At 35.6% G+C, this 15,012-nt stretch overlaps 1 protein-coding gene across 2 annotated transcripts in view; it reads right to left on the bottom strand.

Annotated features, from left to right (window-relative positions):
* fnbp1l (formin binding protein 1-like) overlaps window positions 1-15,012 on the bottom strand; it is an 82,109-nt gene that overhangs the window by 16,851 nt on the left and 50,246 nt on the right. For both annotated transcript variants that reach the window (XM_059342044.1, XM_059342043.1), the window contains exons 2-8: window positions 10,606-10,721; window positions 9,332-9,382; window positions 8,337-8,484; window positions 6,647-6,709; window positions 3,083-3,187; window positions 742-870; window positions 51-197 (exon numbers count right to left, since the gene is read on the bottom strand). In XM_059342044.1, the coding sequence (XP_059198027.1) occupies window positions 51-197; window positions 742-870; window positions 3,083-3,187; window positions 6,647-6,709; window positions 8,337-8,484; window positions 9,332-9,382; window positions 10,606-10,721 (759 nt within the window). The remainder of the gene's footprint in view (window positions 1-50; window positions 198-741; window positions 871-3,082; window positions 3,188-6,646; window positions 6,710-8,336; window positions 8,485-9,331; window positions 9,383-10,605; window positions 10,722-15,012) is intronic.

Here is a 15,012-nt window from a genome sequence, read left to right as displayed (position 1 = left end):
GAAAATATTAATTCATTTATTTATTCTGACATCTCTGCAGCAGTGCTCACCCTCCTCATGTCGACAGCCTTGGCAGCAGACACCATTCCTTCCAGACATTTGGAGACGATGGGGATGACTCTCCGCTCCGCCTCGGCGAAGCTCCGGTACGTTTCCCCGAGCTTCACCGTCCGACGCTCGTCCATGTCCTGCAGGTTCTGAGACACGGAGCAGAGAAGAGGAATAAAAACTCTCAACAAAGAGCTCAAACTGACACTTTTACAGGCTCTAAGCAGTAAACAAAGCAAACATGAGACGAGCTGCTGAGTTAAACATTCAATGGGGAACTGATGCAGAAGAAGAATAAAGTGATTCTGACAGGAATATCATCATCTTAAGCTTCCTTTGGGTTACTTTTTTAACCTATGATCCATTCAAGGAAAGAAAACTCCTACGATAATGCCTACAGTTTCTTTCTACAATAAATTATGTTTTTTTGTTTTGGTTGTAGTTTATTTATGTTTTATTTATCTAGAATATTTTTATTTTCCACATTTCAATTCCAATGTTTAATATTATCGAGATTTAAAAATTCATTGCTGTGGAAAAGGACGAACTCTAAACTCTAACTCTCTAATATGGTTATAAAACTAAAACAAAATCGATACAACGATACTTTCGTTTATGGTGACAGTTTCTGGGAAAATACATCATCCTAAAAAATGTGTTATCGTGACAGGCCTAATTATAATGTGTCTTTACCTTGAAGATGTGCGGGATGGCGTTGTTGAAATGTTTCCACTGCTCTGCGTTGAAGTTCTGCAGCTGAGCGGCGTACTCGTTCTTACTCTCGTCAGCCATGTGAGTCCGCAGGTAGAACTGGGCTTTAGCCTGAACCATCACAACAACACACACATTAGAGATACATACATTCGTGGGTCAACATCACAAAAATCTACATTTATTTTAAAACATTAAAACATTATGTTGGTGGTTCTGAATGAAAACTGTCAACAAGCCTGATTCTGGAGAGTTAGGACACTGAGGAGATTTCATGTTTTCAGCTTCTCAAAAATGAAGATTTGCTGCCTTTTAAAAATGATTTTATTCAGTATAATATGTCTAATAAATAAACTAACTTTGTGAAGATGTCACTTTGTGACAGCTTTTCTCACTATTTTTAAAAAAAAATTTATAAACCAACTATTGGTTTAATTAATTACTGAAGAAAATTGAAAATTGATTTAAGATTGAATCAAAGAAAATTGATTTAAATAAGTATAATATATCTAATAAATAAACAAACATTGTAAAAGTGTCACTTTGGGCTCTGGTCAACAATCTATCAATTATTGGAGAAAATAATTATTAGTTGCAGTTAAAAAAATAGGTAAAAATGAGCTTCACTTTAACCACTTATAACAGTAAAATCCTGCTTTTATATTAATCCATACAAATAATATTCTAATGATAAAACAAATAATAGCGTAATAGCGGATTTTTTGAGCAAAGAATTAGTTTTATTTCTGATCCTTAAAGCACATTTTCCTGAGTATACTCTGGTTTTAAAATGCCCTGAGCACCATTTATAATTTTCTCTTTTTCCCAAGCTAAAAACTTCTTACTGTACTATAATAAGAGCATTTGTAATACATCATCCCTCCTATTTCCATGGTTCTCCTGTTAAAAGCTGTTTTTAGACAGTACCTCATCTCTAACCTCTGTTTGGAAAGGTTTATTTTCCCCTGAGCTCTGACTTAATCCACCTAGTGTAATTATACAGTAAGTGTGGAGGGAAAAGGGGAGCTGCAGTATAATTTCACAGGCTTCAATTACACACTTCTAACCCAAAGAAAAACTAAAAAATACTACGTGTGGCAGCAGTGAGGTGAAGTTATTGACTTGAAATGTGGATTTTAAAGTCAAAAGATTAAAAAAAACCCTGCTGTTTTAATCCAATAATTGTCTGTCTTCACTCATGTGTGCACTATATTCTGCCCTACAAAGTCTAACTGCAGTAACTACACAAAGGGTAAAACTGAAAAAAACAGCTTTAAAGCTTTTTAACGTTTTTTAACTGGACAGCCAAATTAGATATTGGTAGGTAAGTGATACGACACTTATTTCTACATGTATTGATGATGTAATATTTATGCTCAGAAATAATGACGAATTTGACCTTTGTCCTCAAAAATATAGTTACTGCACTCTAGTTTTGCTGTAAAAGGTTCTAATAATAATGCAGAAACAGCGTGCAGTAACCACAATGTTGTTGTCTTCTTTCAGCTTTTATATTTTGTTTTTTTATTGAATAAGCATTCTCAAATTGATTTTGTTATAAGAGCTCTCAGAATAAATAAATAAATTAATATACCATTAAATGTACTGAAAATAACATTCAAATAAATTTTAGGCATTTATTAAAATGCATTATGTATAATAAATTACTTTTTAATTTGCTGCATTATTTTTTTAAATAATAAATAATATATTATAATAAATGTTTTTATATATTTTTTTGTTTTTTTTATTTTTTGTAATTATGTAGAAATAAAGTTGGGGGAAATATATGCAAAGGAAATAAAATAAATAGATAAAGAAATAAACAAATGAAATTTGACAAATTCATTTTATACTAAAGAGTAACAACTTGTTTTGAGACTTAATATTATAAAGTAATGTTATATTTTAGTCTTAATATCATTTCATCACTTTACTTAATCACTATCTAGATAATAATTCCCCTATCAAATAAATGTATAATTTCTATTATTTTTGTCTTCACTATTCAACACAATAAAGAAATTCAAGGCTACACTGTATCACAGTCAAAGTGAACTTACTGCTTTGGTTTTGAGTTGGATTTTGTAGTTACTGCAATTTTTATATTATCATTTCTCTGAATTAAAACATTATGTCGCAAGATAAACCAGATACCAAGGGGTTAATTTTTAGTTATAACTCAAGTGAAACCAAAAATGTAGTTACTACAGTTAGGCTTTGTAGGGCAGTATAGACAGGAAGTAAACATGCTGGTAATTTAACTGATAATAAAAGAAAAGCAGAAGCTGCCTCACAGGTTATTTACAGCAGTTCTTCCTACCTTCTCCACCTCTGATTTGGTGGCGTTGATGTCATTATCTAACCGGTCGAAGGAAATCTGGGACTTCTCAGCTTCTTTACACTCTCTCTCAAACTTCCTTTTACTCTAAAGGAAAGAAACAAAGACAGAAACAATGTTAAATATATCAAGAAACACAAATAATACACTTTCAGGGTGTATACAGAAATACTTAAGTTAAATTTAATACCTTTTAATACCTTTTTTAATACCTTCAGAATATTTTTTAATTCAAACACGACATTGATCCGCAACTGTAGCGGAAACCTTTTTAACTTCAGTGTTGGGGGTAACTAATTATAAAGTAACTGATTCTTTTTTTTTTTACTTTTCTGTAAGGGTTATTTGTCCCTGGGTGGTGTGAGCGTGAGAACCAGAGTTTCCCACAGGATGTTCTGAGACTATAATGGCGGGACCCGAACAAAGTAGGGGGGTAGTAAAAGTGTTTTGGCCTAAAAGTCTAAATTTGGTTCCTCTCTCATTCTATTGCCACTATTCCATCTGAATCATTGCATATTTTAATGAATTATTGTAAAGGAGAATAAGGGTTATTCTGTTTTTTTTCAAGGCATCATATTTTGACAGTCTTCTTGTGAATTCTGTGGTGGACTCAGTTAACACATTAATGTGCTCTTATTTTGAAAGCTACATGTGTTTGCTTTTATTTTAAAGGAGGGTTTAACACATTCTTACCGTAACACTTAGTAAATAGTTAGTATAAAGTGCAATAATACATTTATATTCATATTATCTAAAATACCACCTCTACATGCTAACACTCCTCATTCGCCTCCTTTACATACATAGCTATTTATTCTATATTCAGTTTTTTTTACCATTCAATTATTTATTCTTGCTGCGATATTTTATACTTTTTATACCTCTATACCTTATTGTCCTTATGTGTTTGTGTGTTGTTGTTCTTAATTTGTTTTATGCACAATGGGAGTTGCACTGTAATTTCGTTGTGCTATGTACAATGACAATAAAGGCTATTCTATTCTATTCTATTCTATTCTAAATACATGCAACGGGAAAACAAGTGGAGGCTGAATGACCGCAGTGTGCTTTGTTCTCTTCCAGTAACATTAGCTAGCATTAGCTCTAACAGGCAGTCTGACCCATATACTGTCTATGGTGAAACCTCACTCAGAAACTCCAGTGATGCTAACAGAGAGCTTGCACTGTTGCGGACTTTATAACATCTCAAGTGTTTGACGTCCTGGCAGTTAAAAAAATAAAACGATCCTCTATTCTGAAGTAGCGGCGGGCAGAATAAAGCAGCGTCGGGTCGTCGCTACCAAATGAGTCGTGGAAACTCTGAACCTCAGCTCACAATGTTGATGTGCACAGAGTTTGCTGCCACCATGCATTGTACATATTATTTTATTATTCTTTATGTTTCATTGTGTTTTTTCCATTGTGTTTAAATTGTGTTTTAATTGTCTAATGTTCCCCCATCTTATTTCTTTCTTTTTATCTTCTGTAAAGCACTTTGTGATTTTATCTGTGAAAAGTGCTATATAAATAAACTTTACTTACTTAATTATTTACTTCTACTGACTACTGTCTGTGTCTCTGTTGGTCTTTTAGACGGTGCTGCTGCTGGCACTTAGCGGCTGATGGTTCGAAAATATAATACATCGTCAGATGACGTTTATTATTTTTTAATACTTTTTAATGGCCTTATTTTTGGCTAATTTAATTTACTACCTTTTAAAAACCCTGCGGCAATCCTGACTGTACACTGTATAATTTTCAAAGAGTTCTCAGTGAACAAAGCTACAAAAATGTGAATGAGGGATTAAAAGAGAGAGATGAATCAGGCAGAGAGAGATAGTTTACTTCCTGCCAGCCCATCTGGGTCACATTAGTAGTGAAGGAAACACAGTGAATAGCTGAGACATTACAGCCCAGTCACCAAGTAGTCACCATTAAAGTCACGCAGACCACACACTGAAACACTCAGCGTCACATGTGCCGAGGAGAGCAAATAACGGGCTGCAGGCCAGAACAGAAAGGGATCGGACAAACGCCCATTATTTATACACTTAACCAGCAGAATTTAGCTTTTTTTAGCTGTTATGGAATTGTGGTGGTTGATTATAAGTCTTGTAACGAGCAGATTGTTATAAAATAACTTGGTTTAATGCAGTTAAATGACCTCAGAAGTGAACAAATGGAATCTCTCTCTGGAGCCAGAAAGAAAAGCTGCAGAGGGTCAAATGTGGCACATGGGCCAGAGCTTCGTATTGATCTGGGAGCGGCCGGTGTGTGTGTGTGTGTGTGTGTGTGTGTGTGTGTGTGTGTGTGTGTGTGTGTGTGTGTGTGTGTGTGTGTGTGTGTGTGTGTGTGTGTGTGTGTGTGTGTTTCCTGGTCCTGGCCCCTGTCCTTGATCCCCACACACTGGGAAGTAGGCCAGGAAGAAGAAAAGTTCACTGCCGTCTTTTCACAGTCAGAAACAGTGTCCTATGTGTCCCGTTCTTTTAAACCTCTAAAATGTTTGTTTTCTTTAAAAGGTCGCCAAAAATACAAAGTTTATCGTAGAAAGAAACTGTAAAAACAGGCATTATCGGCGGAGTTTGAACTTTCCGACAGTCCTTGAACAGATCAGAGGTTACTCAAGTTTCCAGTTAGAAAAAGTGACCAAATCAAAGCTTAAAATGTTGATATTTCCGTCAGAATCTCTTTATTCCACATCTGTAATTTAAAATAAAGCATTTGCATTAACCAGATCCTGTTAAAAACATTAAATTCTGCTCCTCAGAGACACTGTGAAGACATGATTGATTCTGCTGAGACCAACGGTCACGTGACAAATATTCACTGAAAATCTGTTTACACAGAGCAGAGAGGAGAGGACAGGAGAGGCTGTTTACACAGAGCAGAGAGGAGAGGACAGGAGAGGCTGGAAACATGACAATATGTAGATATGTACAATATGTGTAAATCAAATGTATAATATATTTGTTACACTGGTGGCCATTTGGAAAAGTGTTTATATATAAATTCCATAATATTCCAATTTAAAAAAAAATAATTTATCAGAGAAATTCAACTTGTGCTTTTTCTGGGGGTTTTTCCAGATTCCTGTCATTCTAACTGTGTTATTCTGCACAAAGACATGTTTGAGTTGTTCCCACTTCTAGCCATAATTGTGCTGATTCCATAGAGCTGCAGGACTTTTTTAGAGATTTTATATATTGCAGTGAAATACAAGGACACAGAGAGGAAAATGTAAAAAAGAGCAGAAAACGACTTAAACGGCTCGTTTGGGTTCAGAGGGTTAAATTGTAAATAACAATGCAGAGGAGCCTATAACACTAATTCTGATATGAACTGCAACTGTAATAATTTTTCTCTTCATGAATAGTGTCTAATGGGGTAAAGTGGATTCCTGTTTGTCCTGCAGTTACCTCTGTTTGCATTTCTTGCATTCTTTGTGCAAACAAGACTGAGAGGAGTTCAGCTGGTTGAATATTTACACTAAACACTTGATTTTTTTTCTCTCCCCTCCCTCCTCCTTCTCCCTCCCTCCTCACTTACATTGTCCATCTGTTTCCAGCAGTGATCCAAATGCTGCTGGGCCTTCCTGCCCTCCTGTAGGTGCTGCATGTACACACACACACACACACACACACACACACACAAAACAAGTGACAGTTACACAGAAACACAGGGAAATACACATAAATAATGTGCAGAAGAACACATTGATATGCACATAAACAAAGTGACTGGACTTCAACACAATAACCATCCAGTGGAAGGAAAAGTGCTGAGGCAGGTTTACAGAGTCAACTGACTGCAGCAGTAAAATAACTTAATCAGAGTGAACTGCAGTGAAAACTAGTTACTGATTATATCATTATGAAAGGTTTGCATTCCTGGTATAAAAGAGCACACAGTCAGGACATTATGACACCAGAACACATGTCAAACCATGTGTCTGATTTTAAAAAAAGGAAAAAAAAAGATATCTATACTTATTAAAATAAAATAAAATATATATATATATATTTTTTTTTTCTAAATACTATATGCATAAAAATAGATATATCTTTGTTTTTATATTTGATAAAATTCTAAATATTTTATTAAATTATCTCTATATACACACATAATAATAATAATAATAATAATAATAATAATAATAATAATAACAAATGTCTCGCAATCCAGGATCTTGTTTGGACATATTTAGGTCAAACTTTAAATGATCCCCAAAAACTCTGAGGAGTTTCTCCCAATTTAGGATATTTAGTCATGCAGACCACCATATATATAGCTTAACTAATTAAACTGCTTGGATTTATTTATTTTTTTGTCTTCTTTTCTTATTTGTGTATCAATATATGTTCTATACCAATTCCTTTCATTATTCCCAATAATTATTAGTTTTTGTCAATTTAAAGATAAGTAAGTTTACAGGGATTTTCCTGAAAATTCCATAAAAAATATATATACTTGTTATACAAATATTAATCATAAAATTGATGTTGAAATCGGTAAATTAATATAATGGGACATTATACATTTTAGGGGAAAAAATCATGAACTTTAATGCTTTTAATGAATGTTAAAATAATAATACATTTAATAAGAGTTTCTGGTTGTGCATGTTAACAGGTTAACCATATCCAAGGTAAAACATTTCATTTAAAAACTTTTTTTTATTTTTTTATTGTTGCTGGGGTGGAAACAGTACCTCCCCTCTGTGAAATATTATTGGTATATTTATGTTTTTGTTCATATTTTGTTGTTGTTTTTATTAAATGACGTGCCTTCTACCACAGGTTTTGCTTATTAATATACATTTCTACCTACTTTTAAATTAAACTCGATAACGTAAAAAACAAGGCAGGTAAGAACAAAGAAAAAAAAAGTCTATGTGTCCTATTTAATGGGACATTTGATGCTTTACTGCCCAAAACAAGAAGAGGGCGCTGTTCTATTCTCTTCCTTCACAGCTCACAGAGCTGAAATGTTGGGAGCTTATGGCTTCAGCAGATGGTGGAAGAAGCAAAAGACAGATGGTTAACATCACATCCAACACACTTATCCTCTTGAGTGAAGCCAAACAGAGAATAAATGCACATGAGGCGACACACAGGATACAAAGGGCACACAGCAACATCCGCTTCATCGCCAGCAACAGGTTTATTCTGGGAAATGTGGTGTTAATTATGAAAAGATGCACTGATGCCACTCAGTGAGGATCTGTGGCTGTACTCACATGCTTCCTCTCAGCCTTCAGGTCCAGGCTGTACCTCATCAGCTCTCCGTACACCTTGTGAGCCAGCTCCTCGGCCACCACCTCCCTCTGCCCGGCGTAGTCGTTGAGTTCATTCAGCACGGAGTAGAAGGACAGACACGACGTGAACCTGCACACACACACACACACACACACACACACACACACACACACACACACACGTAAAACATGAAACACAGCTGCTTCCTCTGTTCACTGATGCATCTGGAGAGAAACAGGAGTCCTATCAATAGATTTAAACTGAAATACTTGGATTAAATACATGCAATGTGAAATATATTATTGCATGAATCTCCAGCATCACTTTGGTCTTTTTCACTGGATACAATAAAAGCAAATCTTCCACTTCAACATGCTACTTTTTTTAAGTTTCAAATAAAAATGGCAGTTTTCATTTTATGATTTTGAATTAATTCATAAATTCAAGTCAGAATCACATAATTCTACATGTGTCATCTAAAACATGTTCAAAACCCATCTGAAAATACTCAGTTTGTCGTAAAAAAAAGTTACTGTTAAAAAAGGCATTATCGTTAAAGTTGAACTTTCCGACAGTGCTTGAACGGATCAAAGGTTATGAATGTGTCTGTTAGAAAAAGAGACCAAGACTTATTATTTGTGTGAGAATCTCTATTATTCTACATGTGTCATTTAAAATAAAGCGTTTGCACTAACCAGATCCTGTTGAAGACATGATTGACTCTGCTGAGACCAACGGTCACGTGACAAATATTCACTGAAAATCTTCGACTTGCGATTATTGATTTCTGTCATTCTAACTGTTATTCTGCACAAAGACATGTTTGAGTTGTTCCCACTTCTAGCCATGATTGTGTGCCAGTGCTCAGTGTCTCCTAGAAATGATACCAGCAGGATAAAAATACACTGTGTAGGAAGCCTCTTTTGTGCTCTTACAGACAACCAAAAAGTAAATAAAAGCAGAAAGATTCCCTCACCTTGGCTCCTCATCTTTAGCACGTTTTGGACAATATTTCTTCACCAAGTTCCTGAGAGAGAGAGAGAGAGGGAGAGAGAGAGAGAGAGAGAGAGAGAAGCAGACAGAGAGTATTAAAATACTGTCTGATATTTTAAGCCTGGTAGAGAGACAGGTAAAGACACACACACACACACACACACACACACACACACACACACACACACACACACACACACACACACACACACACACAGGATTTTAGTATTTTATTAAAGATGAATCAAAGATTTAAACATCAAAGCCCTGCCTGTCCGTTCCCTCAGGCTCCGACAGTACAGACCCCAGCAGAGAGTCATAATTTAACTAGAGAGCAGAGTGTGTGTTTGTGTGTGTGTGTGTGTGTGTGTGAGAGAGAGAGTTTTCGGTAACAAAAAAGGAATCTTTCCGTCTGATTTATTGTCTGAAGTACATGTACTGTAAAAACGTGCACGTCAACACACACAGCTCAATCTTTGATCATCCTTCAGACCTGCAGCAGCAGCAGCACATTGTGTGTGTGTGTGTGTGTGTATGTGTGTGTGTGTGTGTGTGTGTGTGTGATGTATTCTGAAGGGATTTCCCCTCTTTGAAATCAGCCACTGGGACTCTGCTGGTTTTTAATGAGGATTACTGGGTTTGTGCTTGTTGAATTGCCTCAACAAGCGTTGCAACATCGGATTAAAAATAAATAAATAAAATATACCCCAGTCGACCTCAGCTTAGTTTGAACAATCTCACCGTTCTGCACTGTGAAGATATTGGTAAATCTGTATTCTAATCTAGTATCACGGTGGTAAGAAAAAGTATGTGAACACTTTGAAATTACCCAGTTCTCTGCATTTAATTTGTCATAAAAGTTCTGAGTATAGACAAAAACACAATGTGCTTAACCTTACACCACACAAACACTTATAACTAGGGCTGGGCGATACGGCAAAAAAAAAGATCACAATATATTTTTTCAATATCATCCGATCTCGATTATTATCACAATTTTTTTGGTATTTTTTAAACTGTTTTCTTGATAATAACCAAAATCATTATCGAGAAACCATGTTAAATGTCTAGATATCAGCTCTTAAATTAAACTCTTATCAGCTATTTTTGTTGTCATCATTATATTTATCCAAAAAAGGCATTAAAATGAACAAGAAATTGAAGAAAAAGGGTGGTTTCCATGACTGTATCTGACAATTTATATGTACTCTGTGAGTGTGTGTGTGTGTGTGTGTGTGTGTGTGTGTGCGTGTGTACCTTAGTTGCTTGGCGTAGTTTTGCTCTATCTCCAGCCTCTCCTTGACAAACTTTGCATATCGCTCAAGAAAGTCGATCCCCCACTGAGTGTGTTTGTCCAGATTCTCGAACTGGTCCTAAAGCAGAAAAAGAAAGAGAAAAGTACTTTTAATCCTGATGAATGCCTCTGTATTGGCAAAACACACACAAAAAAACACATTCAAAACTAGTTTTGCACAAAAAAGCACACACAGCTGAGAGTGAAAATGAATGAATGAAAAGTAAAATCGGAGGTGCCTCAACAGCTGGATGGAAAACTCTTCTTTGTCTTTCCGACACACGGGGTTAAAACTCAGGGTTACATGACTCAGCAGTCTGTCTGCTTTAATATAAGCCCGTCCTTATTCACACAAATAAAATACACATGTCTTGCTGCCAGTGACTCAGCGGTGAGAGTGGTTCATTTCTGCTGTGTATACGTATCGCACACACACACACACACACACACACACACACACACACACACACACACACACACACACACACACACACACACACACACACACACACACACACACACACACACACACACACACACACACACACACACACACACACACACACACACACACACACACACACACACACACACACACACACACACACACCTCATGCATCATCCCAAATACTGTAATCCAGAGGAAATGATGATAAATCCATCTGCAGATTGAATGCATGCATAAATAACATTACATTATGATCAATATGAGAATAAGTGTTGCCAAGCTGGAAAACGAGCTTCCACATGTGTGCCAAAAGATAAAGAGACGCTCCGGAAAAAAGAAAGGAAATAAAAGACATTTCTTCTCTCTTTTCCAATAATTCTTGATTCAACTTTAACCCTCTGAACCCGAACAAGATGTTTCAGGGCGTTTTTTTGCTTTTTCTATTTTACTTTTTTCCTCTCTGTGTCCTTGTATTTCACTGCAATATATAAAATCTCTATAAATCTATAAGTCCTGCAGCTCTATGGAATCAGCACAATCATGGCTAGAAGTGGGAACAACTCAAACATGTCTTTGTGCAGAATAACACAGTTAGAATGACAGAAATCAGAAAAAAAGAAAAAAAAAAGTTGAATTTCTAAAAACAGCCTCCCCTGTCCTCTCCTCTATGCTCTGTGTAAACAGCCTCTCCTGTCCTCTCCTCTCTGCTCTGTGTAAACAGATATTCAGTGAATATTTGTCACGTTGTCACATTTGACCGTTGGTCTCAGCAGAATCAATCATGTCTTCACAGTGTCTCTGAGGAGCAGAATTTAATGTTTTTAACAGGATCTGGTTAGTGCAAACACTTTATTTTAAATGACACATGTAGAATAAAGACATTCTGACACAAATATAAACATTTTAATCTTCGTTTGTCACTTTTCAATCGTTCAAGGACTGTTTTTTTTTTTTTTTTTACAGTTTCTTACGATAGAAATTATAGAGAAAAAAACACAAAAAATGTGCATATTGTGTCAGTCTTTGATTGATTTTACTCTGTGAGACAACTATCACTGGTTACAAGTCTGTATGTACTTGGAAACAACCAGTGAGCACTTAGAACCTGCAGACTTAACAAAACTACAGCAAGCAAGCTAAAATATTATCTTTCAGAGTAGTTTCACCACACACACTCTGCTGCACACACTTTCACACATTCACACCTTCTTATCTTTCTTATCTGTCCCACTGTGGTGGTTTCTGGTCTTCTGAGTGCTTTGTTTGAAATCACCACAATGCTGGTGAGAAGGGAGAGGCAGGTGCTACTCATTAACCCTCAACTCTCCAGACAGACTGGATATGAAATCTGCATTTTTACAGCCCACATACTGATCTTTAGACCACCAACAGACAACAAAACGTTCAGAAAACAATCAGGAATTGACATAAAGCTGCAGAACGTTTAGCTTAAATCAACACTATAGAAACTTGTCAGTTATCAGGGTGGAGATAAGCCATCTCCCAGGTATTTTTAGCTTTGGACACTGACACCATGATATCCATTGAGTGTGCTGCCCTGGCTACCGCTCTTTATGCTCCTCTGCACCGTTCTGTTTGTGTGTCAACACAAACCAAGAACTGGACCGCTGCGAATAAGGGGCGCCAAGGGAAATACGAGACAGCTGACCTCCTTACTAGTTCAGTTATTATTTTCTACAAATACAAAAGAGACAGCAGGGAGGCTTTTACGTGCTGAGCGGCAGCAGCAGCGTCTTTTGTCTTTAAATCACTTTAGTGTACGACACGTGGGAGAAAATACAGCCTGTTCATAGGGTGAGGAGATGAGAATTACTGCATAAAATTCTAACCAATTATTTGAACCCAGGTACAGGTGCACCTCACTTACATATATATATATATCCATTAACAAAGAATAAAACATTTCATGTCTTAATTTATTTATTTAATTGTTATAATATAATATAAACATATATATATGTATATACATATATATATGTATATATATATATATATATATATATATATATATACCTGACAATCAAACTCTTAAGAAGAAGAAAAAAAAAACATTGTCAAAGTTAGAATATATATATATGTGTGTGTGTGTTATTTCACCTTTTTTAATTGAATTACTGACCTAAATAAACTTTTTATGATATTCTAATTTATTGAGATGCACCTGTACAAGGGTGTGGTATTTGCCCTGCAGAAGTGTCCTGGAGTCTCTTAAATTCAATTTCATGTCAATTTAAAAAAGACGAGAAAACAGATCCATCACTCTGACTGTCCTGATAGGTCAGGGCTGGGGATGTTCCTCCAGTTTAACCATTAACCGACGGTTGGAAAAGCTTCTGAGCAAAAAGAAGTCTGTCACATGCAGCATGTCAGAACTGTGAACACCTACAGGCCTGTTCAAAGCTCAGCTGGGAAAGCTCCACTTCAGGGATATACTACGCATTTATTTTCAGAGATATTGTTACATTAGAAACCACATTTATTTTTCAATTTCCTGACAACTGCATGAGGCTCTCCACTAACTATCTATAGATTGACTTCTCTTGGCTTTTCAATCGCATTACTTCCCCAAATAGGTTCCTATTTGTGTTTCCTAAATAGCAACTAAATGTTAATCCATTCAGCTATGAGGATGAAGAGTGTTCCTGTCCTTAATTTACAGAAAAAACAGATACTTGATTTCATTTTTATATCAAGATATGACTTTATTTATCCTGCAATGGGGAAATGTAGTTATATATATAGATATAGAAGAATAAGAATATAAAAAATAAGGCATATACATACATTCTATTCATATTATATACAAACATTTCTGCTATTTGACATTTATTAATAATATATATTTTTGTGTTTGTTTTAGTACTTTTCATTTTACAGATATTGCACATTAGAGAAAATGTATTTTAGCATGTTAAATAGGTTATTGCATGTAGTGGTAGTAAGAACATCAATTCATTATATTTGCGCTTTATCTGTCCTTAATTTTAAATGAACAAAAACTTGACACTGATTTTTATGTTTAACATTGGCTAAATCAGCAGTTTAATAAAAGACGTATTTTCTAATGAAGAAGCTCATATATTTTGTCTTTCTTGTGCTTAAAACAACCTCTAGCTAAATGTAAAAGCTTGGTAGCCAAATGGGAGCCATTAGGTAATTGTGCAATTAATTATATGATTTGTCGACTAATAGTTTTAATAATAGTTGTTAGTTGCAGCCCTACATTCTTCTTGCCTGACTACAGAGTTGACATGCCTCTGGCAAGTGAGCAAGTTATAATATCGAGTGTTTTTTTGCGTCAGGTTGCAGCTGAACGGCACCATCTTATCCTGTTAATGATCATTTAACAAGGCTCAGCTATCAGTCAGATAAAACTGTATGTATAAATTAGCAAAACAAAACAACAAGCCCTCTCCCAACAAGAAATCAGCTAGCATGAGCACAGTGTCAGACTGAATGAAAGAAGTGAAACAGATTTGTAATTCACTGTCCATTGAAGTCCATCATTAGTGATTCATTGAAGCCTGTAACTCTGGCTTCATGTTTCCACTGTGGAGAACATTTGACTGAGTAAACACCATCATTTAAAGAGCAGGCTGACAAAGTGAAACCACTGAGACAAACAAAAAAGACCCAGCATGTTAAAACAACCCGGGGACGGGGAGAGACATGGAGCCTGTCACCATAATTACTATCAACTTATCGTTTAATATATAAAAATGGACACAATCGTTTTTTTCTGGACTCAATATATTGACTTTTTGTGCTTTTTTTGTGCTGTGTGTAAAGTAAAGCTGCAAATGCTTGACAGGCAGTATGAATTGCCGGGGGAAAAAATATATATATTTCCCAAGCAGCCATTCCAGCTGTTTATATGTTATTTTAATAATAAAATAATACA

Source organism: Centropristis striata, chromosome 9 (genome assembly GCF_030273125.1).
Source record: "Centropristis striata isolate RG_2023a ecotype Rhode Island chromosome 9, C.striata_1.0, whole genome shotgun sequence".
In the NCBI taxonomy this organism is placed as follows: domain Eukaryota; kingdom Metazoa; phylum Chordata; class Actinopteri; order Perciformes; family Serranidae; genus Centropristis; species Centropristis striata.
The sequence above is the reverse complement of the archived record's forward strand: the minus strand, read 5'-3'. Positions and strand labels throughout refer to the sequence as shown.